Here is a 23,394-nt window from a genome sequence, read left to right on the forward strand (position 1 = left end):
CAAGAAACTATAGAATTCTCATTAATTAAACAAATCCTAAACGAGCCCAGATCTTATTATACATATAGACAAATTGCATCGAATATTTATCCATTAGGTATGTGTTTAGCAGAGTAGCAGGGTTAGCAACCTTCGACTGTCGACCCCAATCGATTATCAGATCTGTCGCTTGACGATTTTATTTTTCACACCACTCCAGTAGTATTTTAAGTACTAATAAATTTTAAGTATCTGTGTTATCGAAATAGTTACCTTTTTTGATGATACTTTTTAAAAATATGAAAAGGAGTTATTTACTTATGTAGGATATCATTTCGTAAATTGACTTGGTTAAGCATGTTTGAATTATAAAAAAAAATCAGCAAATTACAGATACAGATACTCTTTGAAAATAGCTTAATCGCCGAAACAATTGACAGAGTTTTTAATAAATTCCATTGTGAAATTACCATACCAAGTGTTTTCTTAAAGTTTTCTTACAAGGATATCTTTTCTTCATCAAGTGGTGGAATAAAAGCTAGTCTACAATAAAACATTAAGTAAACGTCAATTTGTTTATTAAAATTAATAAGGTAAAACAAACATGAATACATTGTAAATTACTTGATTTTAAATTACTTATGTACAGTTACAATAGTTGTTATACTCCGAGCGTACAGAGTTTTCTGCCCTTTAGGCAAATACACAACACGTGGCAATGCAATATTCCTGGCGCACACTGAACAGTTGACAATCATCTTTACAATTGCTTTTGTAAAATGTCTGTGAAAGCAAAACGAAAAATATTATTTGAGCATTAATCTTAGAAATATTATTATTTCACATGGAGAATTTTAACTCGAACTTTGTATGTCTAAACATCAAGTTTATAAACATTAATTTTTAATATACAGCATTTTATTATTATATTAACACTTGCAATATTTGCAGTAACGATACATAATGTGAAGGTATAGTATTGTTGCTTTAGCTTATAACGGAGATTCGATAAAATGTATACCATCAGAAAAGGCAAGCGCGAATACACTATGTAATTTATACTATTATACGTTTATTATTTATTTCCTGAGACTGTGCAGAGGTAGCGAAGTTTATATAAATGTGCGTGAAATACTTTTTACATTTGTATTTTATCGAAAAAGGCCAACAAAACTACTTTGAATTGTTTCGTTATATTTCATGAGGTAGTTACCTATTTGTACTGTAGTTTATATTATTTATTATCGTACTATTCAGCACAAAAATCTAAACTGGCTGGATGCAGTTAAGCTCCATTCGAACGGCCATTGGAATAAAGCAAAATATCATCAAAACATCCCGGTCATAACACATTCACTCGTTTCATTTAAACACACACATACATACACACAACATTTAGACATTTAATGAATTACCTGTAATTCCCTGAAATGTATACTTAATAATAAACGCAGGTTCCCTGAATATACCTGAGATTTTAAAGTAAAAAAAAAGTTTTTTTTTTTATTGTTCAGTAAATTGCGGTCGAATTGCATTGCCACTATTGTTCTAGTATAGAAAAAGAGACAAAGAAAACCATTTGTCAACAAAAAGTCAGCAATTAAACGTTTACAATGTGCTAATGTGATTCTTAATAACTTCAGTTTATAATAGTCCAGGTAGGGTTCAACATTTATTAAAAACGATCATGCTGCTGACGTGTGCGGCATGATCTCAAAATTTTGCTAGAAATTCGTAACATCAACTCCCTCTTACAGTTAGGTACACCCACGGCAAATAAGTAAAACGTATCAGAATTTTACAATAAAAATATGAACTAACTGTTCTCAAGTTCAACCCAAATAACTGATTTAATTCTACATACCATCACATAAAATCTTTTTGGAAGCCTGTAACTACACAGATCTTTAAGTTTAATGAATCATCATCTTTTATTTTGTTGTATCTTTTCATTAAACTGCTTAGCAATTAACATTAGGAAGGAGGTCTCGTAATTAGCAGACGCTGTCATTATATAACAACGAAATACAGTATTCCGATTTTAAAACATACAGCAAATAATTGGGGTTAAGTCAAAATCTACTTATACATATTTACATACAGGTACTAGCAGACGTTATTATTGCTTTTGGCTAAAATGTAAATAGATAGAACGTATTTTAGGTAAATACATTACTTTGATTGTCTAAATATGAATAATGGCAATAGTTTATATTGTTCTAAACCTAAAGTTGCATACTAAATAACAATTGTATCTTAGTTTTAGACAGTTTCTAATTTTTCTTAAATAATTTAAATTTTTCCAGAAAGGTGTAGGCCAATGTGCTACTCATAGGTAATGTTTTCGCCTGTGTATCTATTTTTTTTTAAATATGCCAACATTAAACATTATAATGACAGATATTTCATCATACTAAAAATCTTGTAGTTAATGGCTTCTGCAACTATAGACCACCTACAGACTATTTACTCTTAACTGTGTAGAAAATTCAACCAGTACAAAATTGCCTATTACATATGTAAGTAGACAATTAGTTGCTTATTTTATTTTACATTTAAGCAACTTGATTTGGGATGAACAACATTTCATAGAAACATACAAAACCTTACAATATACTTCTTCACATCGCAATTCTACAAATTTAACCTTTACTTACTAAATCCAACCGGTGCCGATTGTATGCTTACAGTAATTCGCTATACCTAATATATCAAAATATATTGCATGCTCCATTCTAGATTTTTTCAGTAAAAAATTTTCTCAATCGGCATTCCTGGTTTTCCTTCGATACTGATGTCATGTTACTATTAAAACTATTTATTACCTTACCTAGAACTAAACGGTGGTAATGATGTGCATAACAATTTTTTAAAAATATATGTAATAGTATATTGATGAAAAACAACTGGGCATAAACGAACTAACTGAAAGTGTTCATTAACGAAAAAAAAAAATAACAAATTAGAATTACTAAATTAAATGTAATATTTACAAGGATTTGTTTTGAACCCTGAATGCCACACATTAATTTTATCTATAAAGAAAAAATTAGTACATGGAAACAGAAAACATGGTAATAATAAGGAAATAAATGAATTTGAATCACAACAACACATTTGCATATACAGCAACAAATATAATAATTTCAAATATGTAAGTACTTTTTTATTGTAATCGCAGGGCTGGAAATAATTATAACTGCATGTAAAAACAAAATACCACTCTTAAAAACGAAAAATTAGATTTCTAAATGTGTACTACAAAATATAGGCAAAAAATCCATCAAAAATGACCCTACAATAAGCAAAAGTACTTTAAATGCGTTTATGCAAAACAAAAGTAGCTATTGTAACTGCTAAAAAATAATTTCCAATTCAAATGACCAAATCAAAATCAACAAAACCTGCCGAAAAATTATAAAACAAAATTTCTGGAAATTTTCCTTAAATGAACTTACTCATAATGCTCTACAAATATAGAGCGATTTGTTTAAAAATGAGAGACACCTTTAATATCACCTAAAATAAATATCACTCTTATAACCTAAAGATGTCTCTTATTTTTATATTTATAATGAAATACAGCTAAACAATGTAATAGAAACTCTTTAGTTAATAAAAAAGTCGAGCTGAGATTACATATAAGCATTTAACTTTAAAAAAATCGAATACTGTATACCTGAGGTAGACTGGGAAGTGAATTGTGTATGACTAGTAAACAAAACAAAAATCCATTACTGTTGACAACTAACTGTGAAACCATCGTAACTTTGATATTTGTTACTATTCTTTTTTTGTCACATACAGGGTTCCTAAAGGACGCAAAATAAGCAAGAGGAATGACGGTAAAAATTAACTAATCTTTCCGAAATCTTTGTATTACTTCAGTTGAAGAAGTACTACAAGAGTTGGAAGTAAGATTAACAAAATGTAGTCGAAATTTCTAGTGTATTTATTTTTTTCAGTCGATCTGAGAAATTAAAAAAAAAAGTATCCTCTGGCTCATTTTCTCCCATTTTAACACAAAATTTTACACTTTTCTTATGCAATAATTCAAAGATGCTCACATAACTACTACTCACAGCATTTTTTTTTTATGAAGTATAGGGTTAAATTGGGGGATGAACAGCAAGTGCTTAGGATATTTCACGGTTGCATACCACACTAGTAAACATTAAATACACTTATGACACTTTAGATGTTTTATGTAATTTTTTTAAGAATCTTCAAAATGACAATAACGTGAAGTTTCGTTACTTAATTCATATAATTTATGAAGACAGTTACACTAGTTTAAATTTAAACAGACGGACTATATACACCAATAAAATGCAACATTTATCAAACACTTACTTCTAAGTATTATTTACTTTAACAACCATAAAAATTGGCATTATAAATCAAGGAACAAAAACTGTGTATCTTTTTGTTTGCTGATTACGACAATATTCCTATATTTTTTCTATTTTTTTTTGAGCAAACAAGTTGTCATTTAAAAGCAAAACTCCTTGTAGAAAATACAACGATAAAAACTGCAATAAAGATCATATTCTCTTATATAATGTATACATTTACAAATATCTTCTGTTCTGTTTAATATATTTATATAGCTCTTCTCTAATATACAACAGTATGCTTTGAGATTTGTACTTTATGAGGTATTTGCGGTTTCAACTTCTGCACGTAAGTAATGCAGATGTTTTTGTAATAAAGAAGAACGTCACGGTATCGTCATTCGAAGAAGATGCCAAAAATACATTCCCCACATTGCCGAAGATGTTGAACATCTTAAAACACCCATTTAATTAATTAATAATTAACATCTACAAATTAAAGCAACTAAATTCGGAAAATGGGTACAAAAATATAAATTTGAATTTGATTTGAAATACATACACACCTCTGAAATAGCAACAAATACCTAAACACGCAAGCATTTACCTGAGTTCATAAAACTAAATACTAGATAAAATTATTACTAGTTTTGAGGTTTTGTTGCACTTAGATGACTAGTATAACATAAAAATTACTGAAGAATTCGTAATGGAGGCTGGTGGGTTACAGACTTATTTCAAAGGTTGATATTAATATTTTAAACCACCTTACTGATAAGTATGTACCCATTTTTCTTGCCAGAGCCAAAAAATTTATTTAGGGATGTGCATCCTAACATCTACGTGTATGTATCTAACGTTATAACTATAAAACAATGTAAATGTGTAATAATTATGTGTATAAATATAAAAAAATAATAAATGAGGTAGACTGAGGTAGATTGGGACATAGTATACTGATATTTCTTTCGTATGGTTCACGTTTTCCATCACTTCTTATAATTCATCTCTTAAATCGATTAGGAGCAATGTTGAGAGTAACTTTAATTCATTTGCAAAAAACATAAAATAAAATAAATATCCTACACAAAGCAAACTAATATGCATCGTTTGTCTTTCACTCGACAAAACTGAACAAAAAACAAATAATATAATATAAACAAAAATTCTACTGCTATCAAAATCGCGAGTACATAACGTATCTCCCTAATATAACTAAAAAATTACTATAAAATGATGGAGGTAAATTCCTGAGAACGGTATCGTAAAAAAAAGCTTCGTATTGCAACTAGACCGTTATTCTATTCACCTGATTGCATTGAGTTAAAGATCTGTAAAAACTGGTCAATTTAGTAGCCTGCACACCCCTAAAATTATCATGAACCTTTATGCTTAACAGTTTAATATAACTATTTCCTATTTCGTTTATATCTGCTTGACATTAAAACTATATAGCAAAACCTAACAAACTTAAATTAGAAACGGAAACCGTACATACAAAGGTATGATAATATTACGATAATAATTAATAATTAAAAAAGGACCACGGACCTAAGTAGCAGTCCGTTGGTCCACACCCGTTTTCATTAACAGTTACAAACAAAATCCTCTTAAAAACGCAAGACCAGCTTGTAACATTTGAACTTTAAAAATCCAAAACAAAAACAATTATATTTATCGTTATTAATATTATTAATTAACAACACAGACAAGTAATCGATCGCCGCGCATACACGGAGTCCTCTTACTACCCATTTTTATTTACAACGCACGAGAATTTAGTGCGCATGCGCGGCGACTGCACGTGCACCTAAAACATTCACTGTTTTGTGATGGTGGCTGTGGTATATTGTGAGAGTGCTTGCTAGTTATGGTTATGCGCCTGCTGAGTCTGTTGGAATGCCTTAAGACTCAGCTCCGTCTTATGTTCCCGAGCTATATGTCGCCTTACCGTGTTATTCCGGGTAAATGTGCGGGAGCAGAAAGGACACGGCACCCGAATACCCTGGTGGCGTTGTCGAATGTGAGCTCGTAGGTTCGTCTCGTAACCGTACAATCTTTCACAGAAAGGACACTTCAGTTTTTTGCCTACATAAAAAAAAAGAGTATTAGGCCAAACGTCGTGTCGCCTTTAATAAAAAGAAGTCACTTCTATGACCGCGAACCATTAATTTAGAAATTCGAAAAAGGTTGTTAAAGGTGTATGTTTGGAGCACGGCGTTGTACGGGTGCGAAACATGGACAGTGGGAGCGGCGGAACAGAAAAGGTTAGAAGTGTTCGAAATGTGGTGTTATAGGCGGATGATGAGGATATCGTGGGTAGAAAAGGTTAGAAATGAAGAGGTATTGGAAAGAATAGGAGAACAGAGGACTCTATGGAAGACACTAAAAAATAGGCGAGATAGGTTGGTAGGGCAGAAACAGGAGTTAGGAGGGGTAAAGGTAGACCTAGATTAGATTACTATTCGAAAATAGCGCACATCCTTCGCTGTTCTAGTTTTAGGGAAATGCGAAGTTTAGCTCAGGATAGGAAAGAGTGGAGGTACGTGTCCAACCAGTCTTAGGACTGATAATCTTATGATGATGAGGCCAAACGTTTATATTTAAGTAATTCAAAATAAAACTAAAAAAAAGGGTCATTTTTTACATTAGTTGACATTGGAATTGAGACATGAAGTTTAGTCAGGTAGGTAGTACTCACCAAGTAGAATCGTGTGGTAGTATTAATTCCATGCGGAAACCAATGTAGCTTGAGATACAGGATAAATGAGGAAATTCCGGTTGGTACGGCTCTGGTTGCAGCCCTTCGTTAGCTGTTCTCGCCAAATATGCATTGATGACGTCATTGTTTAGTTAGGTAGATTTATGACAGACTCGAGTTTCTACAATGCCCCTGGCTGATATATTGGAATAATGTGGAGGATCTTTTAGGACAAACGATGTTTGGCGGGAACAGCTGACGGAAGGCTGAAGCCAGGGCCGTACCTACCGAAATTTCCTCCGATTAAGAAAACTTTAAGGGTCTGTATCTCACTCACATTCATTTTTAAACAAATAATAAACAAAATTCTAGTAAATACTACTACACTACTTTACTTGGTGGGTACTACCTACCTCACTAAACTTCATGTCTCAATTCCAATGTCAACTAACGTAAAAAATTACCAAAAAAAGAAATGCCCTTACCATCAGGTGTGGTAACAGAACCACTTTTTCCAATCTTCCCGACCGAATTCCATAATGTCGCAGACATCAAATCCGTATCTTTCCTTTTTATATCGTAACTCGTTACTGGACCCACTGAACCGTTTGGAGCTGCTGTTCCGCTACTTCCGCTACCACCTTCTCCTATATTTCCGTTCCCTGATGTACTTAAATGTTCCTCCTGCACTGGGTCAATTTTCATACGTAAATCTAAAAACATTAGAAGAGCATAAATATATTCTTCATGAATCTTTCAATAAAACACTACCTTCGGGACATCCTGGATCCTGACAATGTTCACTAGCATTCTCTGGACACACTAATGAAGTAGCTGACGGGTCCGGATGGTAATGCGCCTCTGAATTCCCTCCTTCATCATGTGGAGATGGAAGCGGACAAGAACCTGATGATGACAAGCGGTACCCTAAAGAAACAGGGGGTGGCGAATTAGGTCGCGTCGCAGCTTTTCCGTCCCTTAACACGGACGCCCTTTCTTGTAGCATATCGTTGGGGCTGCGCAGTGATCGTTTTTGCTGTTGAGCTGTTTCAAAAGAAGTATTCGTTGGAGGTAGACGTTGGTCGAATTGTTGTCTGTATTGGGATGGATGCATGAATGGTGACATTGAGGGTGAATAAGACGGTGACGAGCCGGGCTGGTGTTGCTGCTGCTGTTGCATATTCGAAGTTTGATCCGAGTCATCTTTGAGAACTCGGAATGGTTTTCTTGAGGTAGGTGATTCCAATGACGAGTCAATATTCGGTTGACTCTGGGCCACTGCCAGTTTTTCGTGTTCGATACTTAAACCCTTTACCTATAATATAGAAAACAAGACCGATAAGACGCTATAGATGTTAATAAAGAAAAGGAGACGTAGGATAATATGGCACCTTGTAATAAATGGTTGGTTTTAGATATTAAAAGCGTAAAAAGGTAGACACAACAAAATAGATGACGGTTCACATATGGTTCTTTCTGGTTTTGGGGAAACGTGGAGAATGGCTGAAGACTGACGCCCCCATGGTGATACATTACAATTTGGCACAAACATTTTGGCTTCAGCAAATTTAGGAAAATCTGTCAATTATTTTACTTCCTTAGTGTTTATATATTAATTCATCGAATCTTATGGGTGGGCGCGGCGGAAAAAAAAAAGGTTAGAAGTGTGGTGTTACAAAAGAATGATGAGGATACCGTGGATAGAAAAGATTAGAAATAAAAAGGTATTCGAAATAATAAGAGAATAGAAATTTATGAAAATCAATAAGAAAAAGACGAGACAGGTTGGTAGGCCCTTCTTAGGCATGAAGGGCTAGTCAGAGACATACTAGAAACAGAAACAGGAGTTAAAATGAATAAAGGTAGACCTAGATTAGATTACTGTTCGCAAATAGATAAGGATGTGAGATATATATATGTTTTAAGGAAATGGGAAGGTTAGCCTAGGATAGAAAAAAGTGGAGGTGCGTATCCAACCAGACTTAGGACTGACGACCTTATGATGATGAATTTCATGTAAACATTAAGCTTATACCCTACCTGTAGACATTCAGCTGCCTTGAGAAAGCTCGAAAGAGCGTCTTGCGAAATGTGTACTTCCCCTTTGTACATAAACTCCAATAAAGCGGACATGTTCGTTGCTGACGTGCCATCTAATATTACCAATAAATTTTGATGTAATGGGGCTGTTTCGAAGAGGTCAGCTAAATGCTTACTACACGCAGCTAATATCAATTTGTGAGCCTTGAATGTTACCCCTGTAAAAATAAAGGAAAAGATAACAAGAAAGTTACAAAGCAAATAAAAACGCGTTCAATGTTTCTTATTTCACTTAGCAGAAATAAACAAACTAGTGCCTATGTGTGTACTTGAATTAGAGACAAAAAACTAGGAAATTCTAATAATAATTCATCATATTGTTCAAGAAACTAGAAATAGCTGTTTTATGTGATCGTTATAAATTAATAAACATAGAGTTAATATATATGATTAAGAGAACGCCAAATACATACAATTGCCTGTTACGTGTACCCGGCAAAATTCATGAAATAAGCAGTAGACTTGCCAATTTCATACACTGCAAAATCATGTCTTAATACAACACAGATTAAACAGTTATAAGTTTTAAATTAAAGGTTATGCTTATCAGTTAATAATAATTATTGATAACTGTTCGTTCTACGACGTGAAAACTGTAAATACGTATAAAAAATATAATTTAGTGTTTTTTGCGAACTTGTCCAACTTAATAAAATATTAGCTAAACATGGAAATTACACATTTCTTCGTTGGAATTCTTTTTATATCGCATGAGCGAAAATGCACACTTTTGTTTAAAAAAGTAACAATTGTTTCGCCACTATTGGCTTCATCAGAACTCGATATATTTTTTTAACTGTCAATTATAACTGAAAATATCCCCTAGTTTTCGAAACTGTCCTAAACAAACCGAACTTTCAAAATCTTTTGGACAAATTATTTCAAAAACTGTAAATTAAATTTGCTGGACTTATATTATTTTATTATTTATACGAAAAGATACTACACCTATTTTTCCTGTACTACGTTGTACGTTGATGATTGCAAGTAATAAAATACAGTGTAAACTCTATATAACGACACTTGAGGGACTGAACATTTTTCGGCGTTATAAAGAGTGGTCGTTAAATGGAGAGAAATAAAAGATATTATTTTGCTATTCTATAATAATATGCATTTACCAATATAGTACACATTTTGCACACGAACATTATTATTCATACATTGCGTATAGCCTGTTATCTTCGTCTGATGTTTTTTGCTGCTTCAATTTTTTTAATTGTATTTTGTTACGTATCTTACTCATATCTTGAGATACTGCCGGATCAATTTGATTATATAAAAAGTATTTTTTTAATAGTTTCGCTGCATCAAGTGCTTGTTTGATGCTTGGTGGAGGGACAGGATCGTCTTCTTCAACAACGTACACAGCTGCAGTTCTTATCTATTTCGGCAACTTAGAAAGTACTGCTTAATGATTTCTAATGTCGCATTGTTGTCCAACCAAAGTAAAGCAATTTCGACGTGTTAAGGAGTTTGTCGTTAAATCGAGTAACTTTATAAAGAGTTTACACTGTATGTATATCTATATTCGATTCTTAACTCGTCACTACTGTATATACGTAGCTTATTAAATTAAATGGCATCTTTTTGGAGTAGATGACAGAAAACGAGAACAAACTTAAAATTGATGCAAAACGTGACATTACTTTTTATTTATTTTTCGTAAGTACTTGACTACAATGAAATTCTATGCAATCTATAATATAAAATTTAAGAGATTAAAATTAAGTGATGTTCCGGTTATCAAGACAATGTTCGAACAATTGAAAGACTTAGTTGGTGCTAGTCAAGGATGCAAAGGATAATTATACAAAAAAAAAGTATTTAAAAGGTCCACATTCCCGTAAACAAAAGAACGGACATGACTACAACAACACCCACTTCGTTCGTATCCTCTTTTCCTACCATAACCTTATGAACCTAGCCTATTCTAACTGTAACCAAATATTTTTTTATTTTATTACTATTAAGATCATAAAGTTACAGAATGAAAAAGACAACACGAACGAATAGTCTTGACATAATTATATCCTTCTTTTTATTTACAGTAATGTGGATCTTAAAAAGACCTCTCCGATCGTAAACTATGTGAAGTAATTATTAAAGTATGCAAAATTTTGGGGGGTACACGGTGTAGCCAATTACACAACTATTCGGCGTAACGTGTTAGTCCATTGAGTGGGGAAAATTTACAAAATTATTGGCAACAGGATGCCACGTATTGGACATTATTTATGTCTTTGAGCACAATATGAGTGATCAAAATGGTAATTAGTGTGGGGGAGAGGCCAAAGTTGCAAAAAAAAATTACTTTTTAATTTCTAGAAACTTACAAAAAAATCATCAAATAAATTTTTTCATCAAAACAAATTTTTCGTAAAAAAACCGATCTAAAATGACCTTTGCTTACATGTTGATTATTTACAATTTTTCTCTCTCAAACGCATCTCTTTCTTTGTCGTTAAGTAGAGCCCGCGTTGTCACGAAAAATTTTTATTACTTTTATTATCTAAAATTGAAGCTGTTCAAATTTTTACTCAATTGATATTGTTTTAAACAAATTGGACAATTTATTGTCGAAATATTGCTATTTGTTTATAAAAATCTACTTTCTTTCAGCCAAAACGTGCTATGAATGGTCACCAATTTCAAGCTTTAACAGAGTCATCAAGTTTATCTTATCAAAAAAGGGTTCGTTTTTTGTTATAAACAAGTGACCTCACGTGCCTCTTATGAACTCTAGATTTGATTTTTTTTGTAAACGATTACTGAAATCGAAACACACACTTTAAAAAAGTGACTATAGAACCAGTGCCTGATTAACTTTTCTTAAGGACCCATATCAGTCGTTTCCAGACAAACGATATTTTATTGAATCTTATTGAATGAATTACTCTTGATGTATATATACAAGTTAGAAGAGTTGTCGAAGTCTCAAAAATAAGCTGTCGTTATCTACCCAAGTACGAAGCGCTTTTTTTGAAGGCACTTCATTTTTGGTTTATTTAAAAAAAAAACTTAAAACTTAATAAATTCCTAGAACTTGAGAAAAGTACAAAGCCCGATTTTTGTTAGATGTTAGACAAACAGAAATATTTTGATTTTGTTAAGGAATTAAATAACAAAAATTAAGATAGACAACCAATGTTGATCGGATTAGGGTGATTTATTAGGTGCCATTAAGTAACCATTACCTTTTGCCTTGTTATACCTATGCCTAGAAATAACAGTACATACTGTGTGTACCTGTTCAAGCTATTATATGGGACATTCTTTTACAAACCAGACAGACTTGGACAAAAATTGACCGACACATTTTCGAACGTCAAAGTTGATGATGTTCATTATCTATGCATCTATCAATACATTGAAGATCCAAAAATTTAACTTGTTCTTCAGATAACGAAGACCCCTCATAATTCTTCACTTGATTTAAACAAGGATAGCTTTTTTCTTCAAAATAATTTATGACCAGAATGCAAAGAGCTATATCCAAGTTCGGGTAAAAGTAGCAGAAAAAATTACATAAGTATTGATGTCTTGATAGTGGAAACGTGTGACAATGAATAGTATGAAGAATCAAATTGACCTCTAAATTAATGGGATGTTGCATGAGCACTTTTTGTAACTCTAAAATCTGCAGTCTCTAGGTTGATTGGTAAATCCTGCATTGTGTAAGGCCTCTAGAAGCGGAGTTATATTTTTTTAATCACTGTATATTTGTTTATAACAATTAAGACACGAAATCAGCGTCATTCTATAGTTAAATATTTATATTTCATAATACAGTATTCATTTTTGATATTGAATGCCCTTTAAACATTTTAACAAAGTTGTAAAGTGGAATGTCACCTATCTTGTCAAGTAAAAAGTCAAGCTGCTGGGGTGGCCGCAACTAATTGTAATTAAATATTTTATGAATTTACAAAATTTTCGTTAAATTTCTAATGATCATTATTTTTCATAATTTCAGGTTTTTTTATTCGGCAGTTTTTTAAATCCTCAATAACAATAATGATATTGACATACATTAAAGCGTAACTTCAGTCCCTTTTATACGATTACGTGGTATAAGCTCGATAAGCCAATTTCAGAAAAGAAAAAAAAATGACACAAAAAAATTGATAAATCAGAAAAAAAGGATGCACACGCGAGAATGTCAGTATATCAAATAAAAAACAGTAATTTCTTTTGTTATACATATATACTAAGTATGTTATTTATTTTTATAATTTGAGATAATATTATGAAGTTTTCTATTACAATAACTTTAAGTAAGTAGTACCAGTGGTTATTAAAAAAAAAAAACAATTTTGTTGCGCTTGCTTTTTCAGTGGTAGAACTATCTTAACACGCAAATAGCATAATCTCCATTGAAAGTACGGTTAAATTAAGCGCCACAAAAAAAATATTGTAAATAATTGTCGTCAAAAAACGTAAAGAGCACGCATCTTTTTTAAAGACAAACCCTGATACTTAATCAGTAATTTAACTCGTTTTATTATGGTACCTATTTATTATTTTTATTTATTCAAGGTACATTCCCTAGTGGTTTAAAAACGTGATATATTTACAAATTGAAAATTTCCAAATTTTACCGTCTCATAAATTTTTCACGATCTTTTTTTTTTATAAAACAACCCCAACAAGGTACGATTTTCGAACAATATTGTGATACATCGTCATCATTATAAGGTCGTCAGTCCCAAGAGTAGTTGGACACGCACCTCCACTCCTTCCTATTCTGAGCTAATTCTTCGCATTTCCTTAAAACTAGAATATCATACTTCCTTAACTTTTTGCGAACAGTAATCTTATCTAGGTTTACCTCTACTTCGCTTAACTTCTGATTCTGCCTCCAATATGTCTTGACTTGACCATCATTGTCTAAGCAGGTGTCCTACCAAACTATCTCGCCTATTTTTTATTGACTTCCATAGATTCCTCTGTTCTCTGTTCTTTCTAACACCACATTTCGAACGCTTCTAATCTTTTCTTTTCTGCCGCGCCCACCGTCTGTTTCGCACCCGTACAGCGCCGCATTCCAAATACACCTTTAACAATTTTCTTCGAATTTCTAAATTAATCGTTCAGGAGCATAGAAGTGACTTATTTTTCCTGAAGGCGACTCGATTCTGCGCTATTCTCTGCTTTATATCCCTATTACTCCTTCCGTTCTGACTTATCTGACTTCCTAAATACCTATGATCAGCCACTTCTGCTTATCTTTTGTCTCCTATCTTTATATTCACTCTACAGTTTGTCTTTAACGATGTTGATCGCGTCTTCGATGGCTGCTGCTCTTTATACAAACTAAGTATTACACTCTTCTATCTCTATAACTCATTCCTACATTTTTAAATATATTTAACATCTTGTCGGATTTAACATTGTCAAAAACTTTTTATAAACTTAAAAATCCAAAGCACTTTTCTTTTTCTATCGTTTTCTCTATTGTTACTCGTAAAGCTAGAATGGGCTCTATTTCTTCTAAACCCTAATTGATCTTTCCCTAATAGTTCTTCCGCCCTTTTTTCTATCCTCTGTACAATTCTAGTTAAGATTTTTGACGCATGGGAAGTTAAGCTAATTGTTCTATATATCTCGCATCTATCCGCGCCTCTCTTTTTAGATATGGTTACTACCACGTTCTGTTTATAATCCTCAGGAACTTTTCCCGTGTCGTAATTGTGAGTAACTAGCTTAAATATACAATCTCTAACCTCTTGGAAAATACCACAAATGGCGTGGTGAACGCCATCTGCAGTACGATGCTACATTTTAGGATTACGTATGCTCCAACAAGGTCCATTTAAAAATATGGATATCTACTTGCTCTTGTCCTGCATGTTTTAAAATTTCGTCTGTATCCCATCTATACCTGGTGTCCTATTATTCTTTAAGTACAACTGATATAAAATTCATACATTATAAAAATAAATATCAACACGTGGTGTATATAAAAAAATTAATTTCCTTTGTTTTTTATTTGAAATACCGACATAATTTTCGCGTGTGTATCTTTTTTAGTTATATCAATTAGCCTTTGTTTCTGAGATTCACTTATCGAACTCATAACTCGTTATCATATGAGACGGATTGAAGTTACGCTTTAATATATAGCATCGGTATCATTATATTGAGGATTCATAAAACTATCGAATAAAAAACATAACGAAATTATTTAAAAAAATATTATTTAGCAATTTAACGAAAATTTTGTAAATTCATAAAATATTGTTGCTGCTCACCACCGACCCCGGTTCGACAAAACAAGTTTAAGCAATTGTTTTTTTTTTTCCTATGTCTTTAGTGGGCATATGTTTATGGTTTATGGGTGATAGTAGTAACTTCGTGTCAGGGGTTATTTTTCAATATACATAGGCGACAATTTTTTTCAGGACAAATTTACAACAGTTAATACATTTTGTACGTCTTTGAAATTTTTAGGTGGTAATAACTTAATAGACATGTTTCGCCTGTAAGTAGACACAAAAAGTGGTTACCCCTACATAACTGTTTAAAAACGTTAAACTTTGAGTACTTTTTTATTTTTAGATTGTACCTTTAGATAAATAGGTACTAATAAATAACAATTGTTGTATACTTTTTGACTGCTTTTGCTGTTTAAAATATTTCGATAATAATATTCGTGACATTACGACTAAAAAGTCAATAATCACTATTAGAATATCTAAAGAAGCATCACACATGCTTTGAATAGTTACCGAGCAAGCTAACGTGCCTTGTACTCCAATTCGAGTACATACTATTATAGCTCCTTGTTAATAATCATCATTGCTGTACTACTGTATGTATCACTACCATCTGTATGTTTCATGTATCCACGACAATGAAAATGTTAATGTAGAACAATTTCATGCAGAACATTCATAAAGATCCTATAATCAATACGTACACCTATAAATGCCTATTATAGAATACCTAATTAAATATTAAGAACGGAGACGTAGATCGTAGACAACTCTTTTTTGCATGGGCCGAGGGTTGACCATCACATCATTTAAGCCGCCTTGAACTCCGCAATAACGACTAAATCATAACATAGGTAGGAAAATTGAAGTGTCTCAAACCGCTAGTTAATTTCCTCCCCTATTATATATGCTATTTTCCACCACACTCATTGACCAAAAAGTGGCATTTTCTTAGGTATGTGATCTAACAATCACGTTTATCGAAGAAAACATCATGAAAGCTTTTACAACAGTAAAGAACGAAGTAAAACTTTCGTACATTTTAGAGAAATTTTGTACGAAAGGTTTCTGCGTTATTGCGGCTGCAAAAATTTATATACAGTAGAACCTCTTTAAGTTGAACCTCGATAAGTCGAAAACCTCCAAAACTTGAAAAAATGTATTCTTCCCTTCCCATCAAGCCCCAAAACCTTAATTACTCGAAATCTCAACCATTTATTAGTTGAAAAAATTAGTCCCTGCAAGCCGTTTTGGCACATATTTTCCCTCTATAACTCGAAAAATTAAATTGGACCTCTGTACTTCGACCATCATCATCATAAGGTCGTCAAGTTCTAAGACTGGTTGGACACGTACCTCCACTCTTTCTAACATAGCAATGTTTTATTTTACAACCTTTACAACTTGATAATTTGAAACTTATAACGTCTATAGTTTGAAAAAAACTAAGTTATCGACTTTAAGGATTTGCCTACAATGTAAGTAACCAAATCTTAACCTCTACAAGTTAAATCAAAATCTGCTTAAGTCAAAATCCTCCATAAGTCGAAAACTCTACAACTCGATTTTTTTTGCGTCTCCCTTGATGTTCGAGTTATAGAGGTTCTACTGTAGTATTTATAGTGTTGTACTCTTTGCACTCTTAGCCGAAAGAGCAGCTGTCAAGTTTTGTTGAATGTATAGATATTTCTTGAGGTTAAAGATCGAAGCTCCGTCACTCTTATGTTTGGGTAGTTAATTATCAAGTGTGGCAAAAAGACTTTCAAAGTCCAAACCAACAGCGTGTTTCGATTTTTACCTAACGATTTTGTGTCTAATCCTACGCGAGACTGAGTCTACCTCGGGATTTACCGAAAGGAGTTTGACAAACCTGCAACAGACAAGTTATTTCGTTTGGGGGGTACATATCGACCTGCAACTGCTACCTATGCATAACCAAATTTGTGCCCCATCAGTAGGCGCAATTTTAGTATAACAATCTACGCGTATGAGCCTGAAGCAAAACAGCAATCGACTACATATGGATCTTCCAAGAAGAACCAAATCCAGCAAAAGTTATTTGCGGAAGAAGCACATCGAAGCATTACCGGCGGTAACTTGACGACACTGGCTCTAGAACAACGTACGATGGTCATTTCTGAATGGTACACGACCACCGAAAAAGTAAAAAAGACTAATCATTCTTCAACATGACAATGCGAGCTCTCACACATCGGTTCAAACAACGGAATTTTTGATCGACCAAAACACAAATTGATTTGGCACCCAATAACTTTCTTTATTAACGTACATCAAAAACAAATTACATGGTCAAGGATTTTCGACACTAGAAGACGTATTCAAAACGCATGTTTTAGAATTATCTTACTCGGAGTGGGAAAAGTGTAAGATTTTTATAGAGAATGTTTTGAAAAACAATAAAACCAATTGCGGTCATAAATGTTAGGCCAGAAATAAATATAGCAATTCTTGTATTTTAAGATTTTCAAGATTGATTTCAAAAAACTTTGAATACCACCATAACCAGTGAATATTACGTTGCACTAATACATAAACTTCGAAAGATGATAAAGGATTAACAACTCTAAAGGTTTCTCTACACTTGCTTTATGATAATGCCCCGTGAATACTGCCGAAGTCTGTAATTGTTGAGTACGCCTTCATTGAGGTCGATCCTTCCCGTGTACAATTCGAACTTCGCCGTCTGAGTATGTTCTTTTTCTAAAGTTGAAGCGAGACATGAAGGATAAAAGCGCTGCCTTAAGTCATTTTGATAACAAAGTTCTGAATATTTTTTTTTAAATAGAGATGTTAATTCAAAGCTGTCAAAAGTGTGTTGATATTACAGAAGACTATACTAAAAAATTTCCTTTACATTTCATCGTTACTAGAAATGTGTTATTATGGACCGGCTACGTACGTGCCACAAAAGTAATCTTCGGAAGATGAACCGTCTAACCTCTAACATGTTTCACGCACAACATGCCGAAAGAAAATATAACGCCTGTTGTTTATCATAGTTTATTTGTTTCCAAAGCTCTTATGAACAATGGACAGTCAATGGTTTGTTGACGAAGACCTGATCGCCCTCTGTCTTCTCCACCTCTAAGTAACCATTCGAAAGCCCAACTGCATAACCACAATTAATCTTTCTTTGGAGCAATTTGCAGTTGAACAGAATGAAATTTGTTTGCTATTACTATTCAATTAAATTCTAAAACTACGTCAGAGTAACTAGAAATTATTCAATAAATCAGTTTAAAGTGTATTTGCTATTATAGGTTGGACGTTTCGCAATTCTTAGCAAATTACATCTTCAATGCGCTCCGTATTATGGTTGGCGACTGTCTTAAATTTGAATTGTTCAAAAATAAAATATACTGCTAAACATTTCTAACGCAAAGCAAATCAACAAAAACGAGTTTCATAGTTAATAAGCAATTAATAAATGTCGTATTTCTATAAACTAATTCTTAAGGTTTTAAAATCTCACTAATACAATATAATAATTTTTTACTATGAAATTGAAATTAACAGAAGCGAAAAAAGTTTATGAAGTTTGATGTATATAATAAGTCAATCGTACCTTCGCAAAATAACGTCACATCTGCTAAACTTTCGGATTTGAAGAGATTGCTAAATGATGTGGCGAGATTTGTTCCAAAACTATTCCATTTCAAACAGAATTGTTGTTGCTGGGTGTCCATTTCAACACTAGATTGGAAAATATTTTTAGCTGTAACAAAAAAAAGATGAAAATTAATATTAATCAACAAGAAATAAGGTAACTGACGTTAAACAGGTACTTAAATTATTCTTAGTCTTTTAATTAACTACTTGCATAATAATACATTTTTATAATGAATCGGCATTCTAAGTTCTAATTGTTGCACTTAATAAATGTTGTACACTAAAATTAGGTACTGTCGTTGATCCATCACACAGTTAGCCGTAAACTTGTAAGATATAGTCGTAGCTCCAGACTCTGAACTTGTAATAATATCAACTTTTTTCTATACTGATAATGCAATGTGTTTGCATTTTGATGCTATTTCATAGCTGTTAACGTAATAGCTTCGTAAGATAGACAAATGTAAGATTTTGCATGTCTCCAGCTCCAGCAGCCGCTTCTCGAGCGAAGTGACGTTGCCCCGCCTGCGCTGTTCGAACTTTTTCAGACTATCAAAATTTGCTACGATTATGACTTCAAGTGTTCCTTGTTCGCATTAACACACGTTCGAATTATCGAGGTTGTACTGTATTACAATTAAAAAAATATTTTTCGGATTTTTCCTTTTACTTGTGTTTTTTTGAATTTCCTTGCGAGTGCACCACGAATATTCGTAAAAATTTGATTTTTTGCACAGTTTCAAGGGATTGCAGACCTGAGTATTTGATACTAATTAATCGATTACTTAGAATTGATAATTGAAAATGTTTGACGATTAAAATATTAATTATAAAATTATTCAAAAATTAAAATGTAATTGCTATGCACCATCGATAACGGCACCCACCGTCCAAATTTAGACGGTCTCAGCTAGTCACGTTACATATTATGATCTAAATATGCCTTCTTTATGTGACATAGATGCCAAATATATAAACTTTAGATACCTATAACCTCTACTTGTCCTACAATTAGAGACAAAATAATCCTCTGGCAGTGTTTCAATTTTTTTATCTTTATCACAAGTTTTAATAATTTAAGGTAACAAACTCGTACCTTTTGTCACGTTATTGTTGGTGTGAAGAAAACAAAAACTTGTTTTAGTAAATAAAACAATGTACCTGCATATCCCCTGACCAAGTTCTTGAAGAATACCATATTGGTTATGATTCTTAAACAGTAATTGTAAGTCTTAGATTTTATAAAGAAATCTTCGACATCAAAATTAGATTATTATTATAAGTATGCAGGAAAATTTAAAATTTCTGTTAAATTTATGTCTTCTACACTATAGTGTTCTTGTTAGCCCTCGGTTTCATTTAAACAATATTTATAATATATCTTTATTTGTAAATTTGTACACCCATTAAATGAACTAATTTATGTAATCTGCACATAGAAATTATTCACTAAATGTGCTTTATTAATATTCGTTAATAAAAAAACACCGGAAAACAGACTAGAAACAGAAACGTAACAATATGTAAAGCTGAATAGTTTGAAATTATTTTGTTATTTTCAGAAAAAGAATTTTGAGCGTTATGAGTTTGCACGTTTTTGAACTTGGCAATGCACCACAATATCGATAAAAACTTGGCAAGAGTCGTAATTCGTCCTTTTGTGTATACGCAAAGGTCAAGCGCTTTTCTTTTTTGGATACCAAAAATGAAAATATAACAGTTTCGTCATCGTTCTTATGTAGGTACTTATACATAAATACATGTACGTTTATGTATTGTAAGCATTTGCCGAAGTCGGCCAATGACCGAAATTTTTACCTAGAACGCGTTGCGGATTCGTTATTTTTTCATACTGCGGTTTACGTACAGAAAGGGAAACATATGTTTTCTAAGGACAAAATTAACATTAATCCTTAGGTGACCGACTAGAATTTATAAGGGGGCATGCCGCATGTAGCTTACGGACCTCATGTGGCTAATAAGGAGCATGCCGATATATAGGGATGGATTTCCTATAATTTCCAAAAATTTTTAATGGGATAGCAATAATTTTCACCCGCGAGGCCACATGCGGCATTCCTGATGATGCGCAAATGCGGCAGGGTGTAAATTCCCCCTTCCTTGCCCTGGGGGGCAACCTTATGGGGCCCACAAGGGGCAGTGACTACCCACATAGGGACCCTACCTGCATCCCTCTCAAAATTCTAGTCGGTGATTACTGCATTAGCAATTAAAATCAATAACTAAAGTTTAAAAATGATTGATTAGGGATAGTTTTGTACACTACATTATATTACATCATAAGAAACTAAACTGGGATATCTCCACGTGACGTTACTTATGCTTTGACCCCCCCCTCGCTCCACAGTGACGTAATTATTGTAACGCTAAGGAAAATATTTTCCCTCCCTAACGTTTTAGTAATAATCTGAAAATTCTACTTTAAGCAATTACCACTGTTACTGAAGAAAGTCGTTTTTGGGTGTTTTCCAACTTTTGAACATATGGGATTACTATATTCATTTTGTAGCAAGGTTTTTGAACGTATTTTTTAAATACCTGTCTGATACACTTCCAATGTTATTTATTTCCATAATCATTTCATACAATTTGATAATATTCACACTTAAACGTTAAGTTTCCTTTCGGTATACAGGCTGCATTAGCAGGAAATGTAAAACGTGAAAGTGATCACAAGAACATACTTGATCTAATGAAAATTTAACGATTGCCGATGTTATTCTGTATGAAGAAAACAAAATTTTTAAGGCAAAGCAAAAATTACAATTTTCGATAGGTTAGGTAATAATATCAATTTTGACATGCTGTTTTAAAAATTATTTCAAGTTTCTTAATTATTACAATTTAATTTGTAATATCAACTAAAATGGCTAGCAAATTTATTTTTTATTTATACAAATTCAGGTCCAAATTGTAATTTTTATTATTTCCATTTAGCTTAATAAGCAACGGGCTAGTGGGATAAATTGTAAATATCGCTTTAATATTTAGATAGATTTTCCTTATTCATTTTACCTGTGTAGTATGCCAAATTGTTACAATTTTTGCAGCTTACTGGTACATCAATTAACGATAACTTATTAGTATGATTTTGTCACCTTGTAGACATTTATTAGTGTTTATAAACATTATAGGTTCATTTTAGAAAATACTACAAATGGCGCAGTAAACGCCACCTGTAGTACGATGCTACATTTTAGGTTTACGTATGCTCCAACAAGGTGCACTTGTGTGGATATTTACTTGCTGAAAACGAATCCCGGCGTAGCCAACATCAACGTGATAGGCACGTTTGCTTAATAAGCAAGGTCTAAGTGAACCTTGTTGGAGCATACGTAATCCTAAAATATAGCATCGTACTACAGATGGCGTTTACTGCGCCATTTGTAGTATTTTCTAAAACGCACTGTTAAGACAGCAGCTAAAAGTTGGTCTGTATTCTGCCGGAGCTGCCTGCGACGCGCTGATGAGATCCAAAAAGATCGAAATCGCGATCCGCGTCTGGCCGTTTCGACAGAATACAGACCATTTCGAATTATTTTATTATAGGCTCATTTCAACTCAACCATCAGACTAAAAATTCGTTAATAAAAACTTAAAATTTAATTGGTTATTAGTGTTTAAACGACTTTTTGAACGGGGTTAATGGTTGGCTTGGACGTTTCAGTACCCGGCAAAATTACTATCCGGTGAATCTCAAATTGACCTTTAGTATTACTGCGATAGTGCATTTAGCAGATTCGGCTTTGCACAACTGATGATGGTTATTGTCTGACGTAAGATATCTGACCTCCAATATGAAGTGCATTTTACTTCAATGTTCATTTAACAACTTTAACAAGCAAGTCTATTAACAATATTATTATAGGACAGTAATAACACGTTTGTTACGAAACCGAATGCAAGAATTACTCAACACAGTCATGCCATAACCTTCAGGTAATTGTAAAGAGTAGCTAACTATTCATACACACACAATCTCTCAAATAGTTAGGCTTTACTTTCTCATTTTCAATTGATAAATAGGTGCATGTGAGGTGGCAGTGGGCGTTCGTAATCTGATCTACCGTTCGGTAATTGTTATTTTCTGCCGAAAAAAGTAAATAAACACAATATTAACTGTTGATGAACATCAAGCAGTACAAAACGAAATTTGAATTAAATTTTTTTAACAAAAACTGTTTGTTTGAACTAACATAAAACTTAAGAAAACAGTCAAGAAATTTTTGGATTTATAATTAGATAACAAAATATCAATTAATCGTAAGTTAATGATTATACTAAAAAGCAACTATTTTGTGGGAGAATCTTAAAAGAAGAAATAAGTAATATTAAAAATTTACCAAAAAAAAGGAGTGTTTGAAGTTAGAAAAAACAACCAAATTTAAACGATTTTGAAAATAATCTTCTA

General features: G+C 32.7%; 1 protein-coding gene across 2 annotated transcripts in view; it reads right to left on the minus strand.

The window, feature by feature from the left end:
- Nucleotides 1-540: 540 nt before the first annotated feature.
- Nucleotides 541-23,394, minus strand: part of LOC108735980 (zinc finger protein chinmo) — a 92,953-nt gene continuing 70,099 nt past the window's right edge. For both annotated transcript variants that reach the window (XM_025980881.1, XM_018468222.2), the window contains exons 2-6: nt 18,919-19,068; nt 9,055-9,272; nt 7,786-8,329; nt 7,500-7,727; nt 541-6,401 (exon numbers count right to left, since the gene is read on the minus strand). In XM_025980881.1, coding sequence (XP_025836666.1) covers nt 6,178-6,401; nt 7,500-7,727; nt 7,786-8,329; nt 9,055-9,272; nt 18,919-19,068 — 1,364 coding nt within the window. In that variant the 3' untranslated portion in view covers nt 541-6,177. The remainder of the gene's footprint in view (nt 6,402-7,499; nt 7,728-7,785; nt 8,330-9,054; nt 9,273-18,918; nt 19,069-23,394) is intronic.

Source organism: Agrilus planipennis, unplaced genomic scaffold (assembly GCF_000699045.2).
Source record: "Agrilus planipennis isolate EAB-ADULT unplaced genomic scaffold, Apla_2.0 scaffold4, whole genome shotgun sequence".
In the NCBI taxonomy this organism is placed as follows: domain Eukaryota; kingdom Metazoa; phylum Arthropoda; class Insecta; order Coleoptera; family Buprestidae; genus Agrilus; species Agrilus planipennis.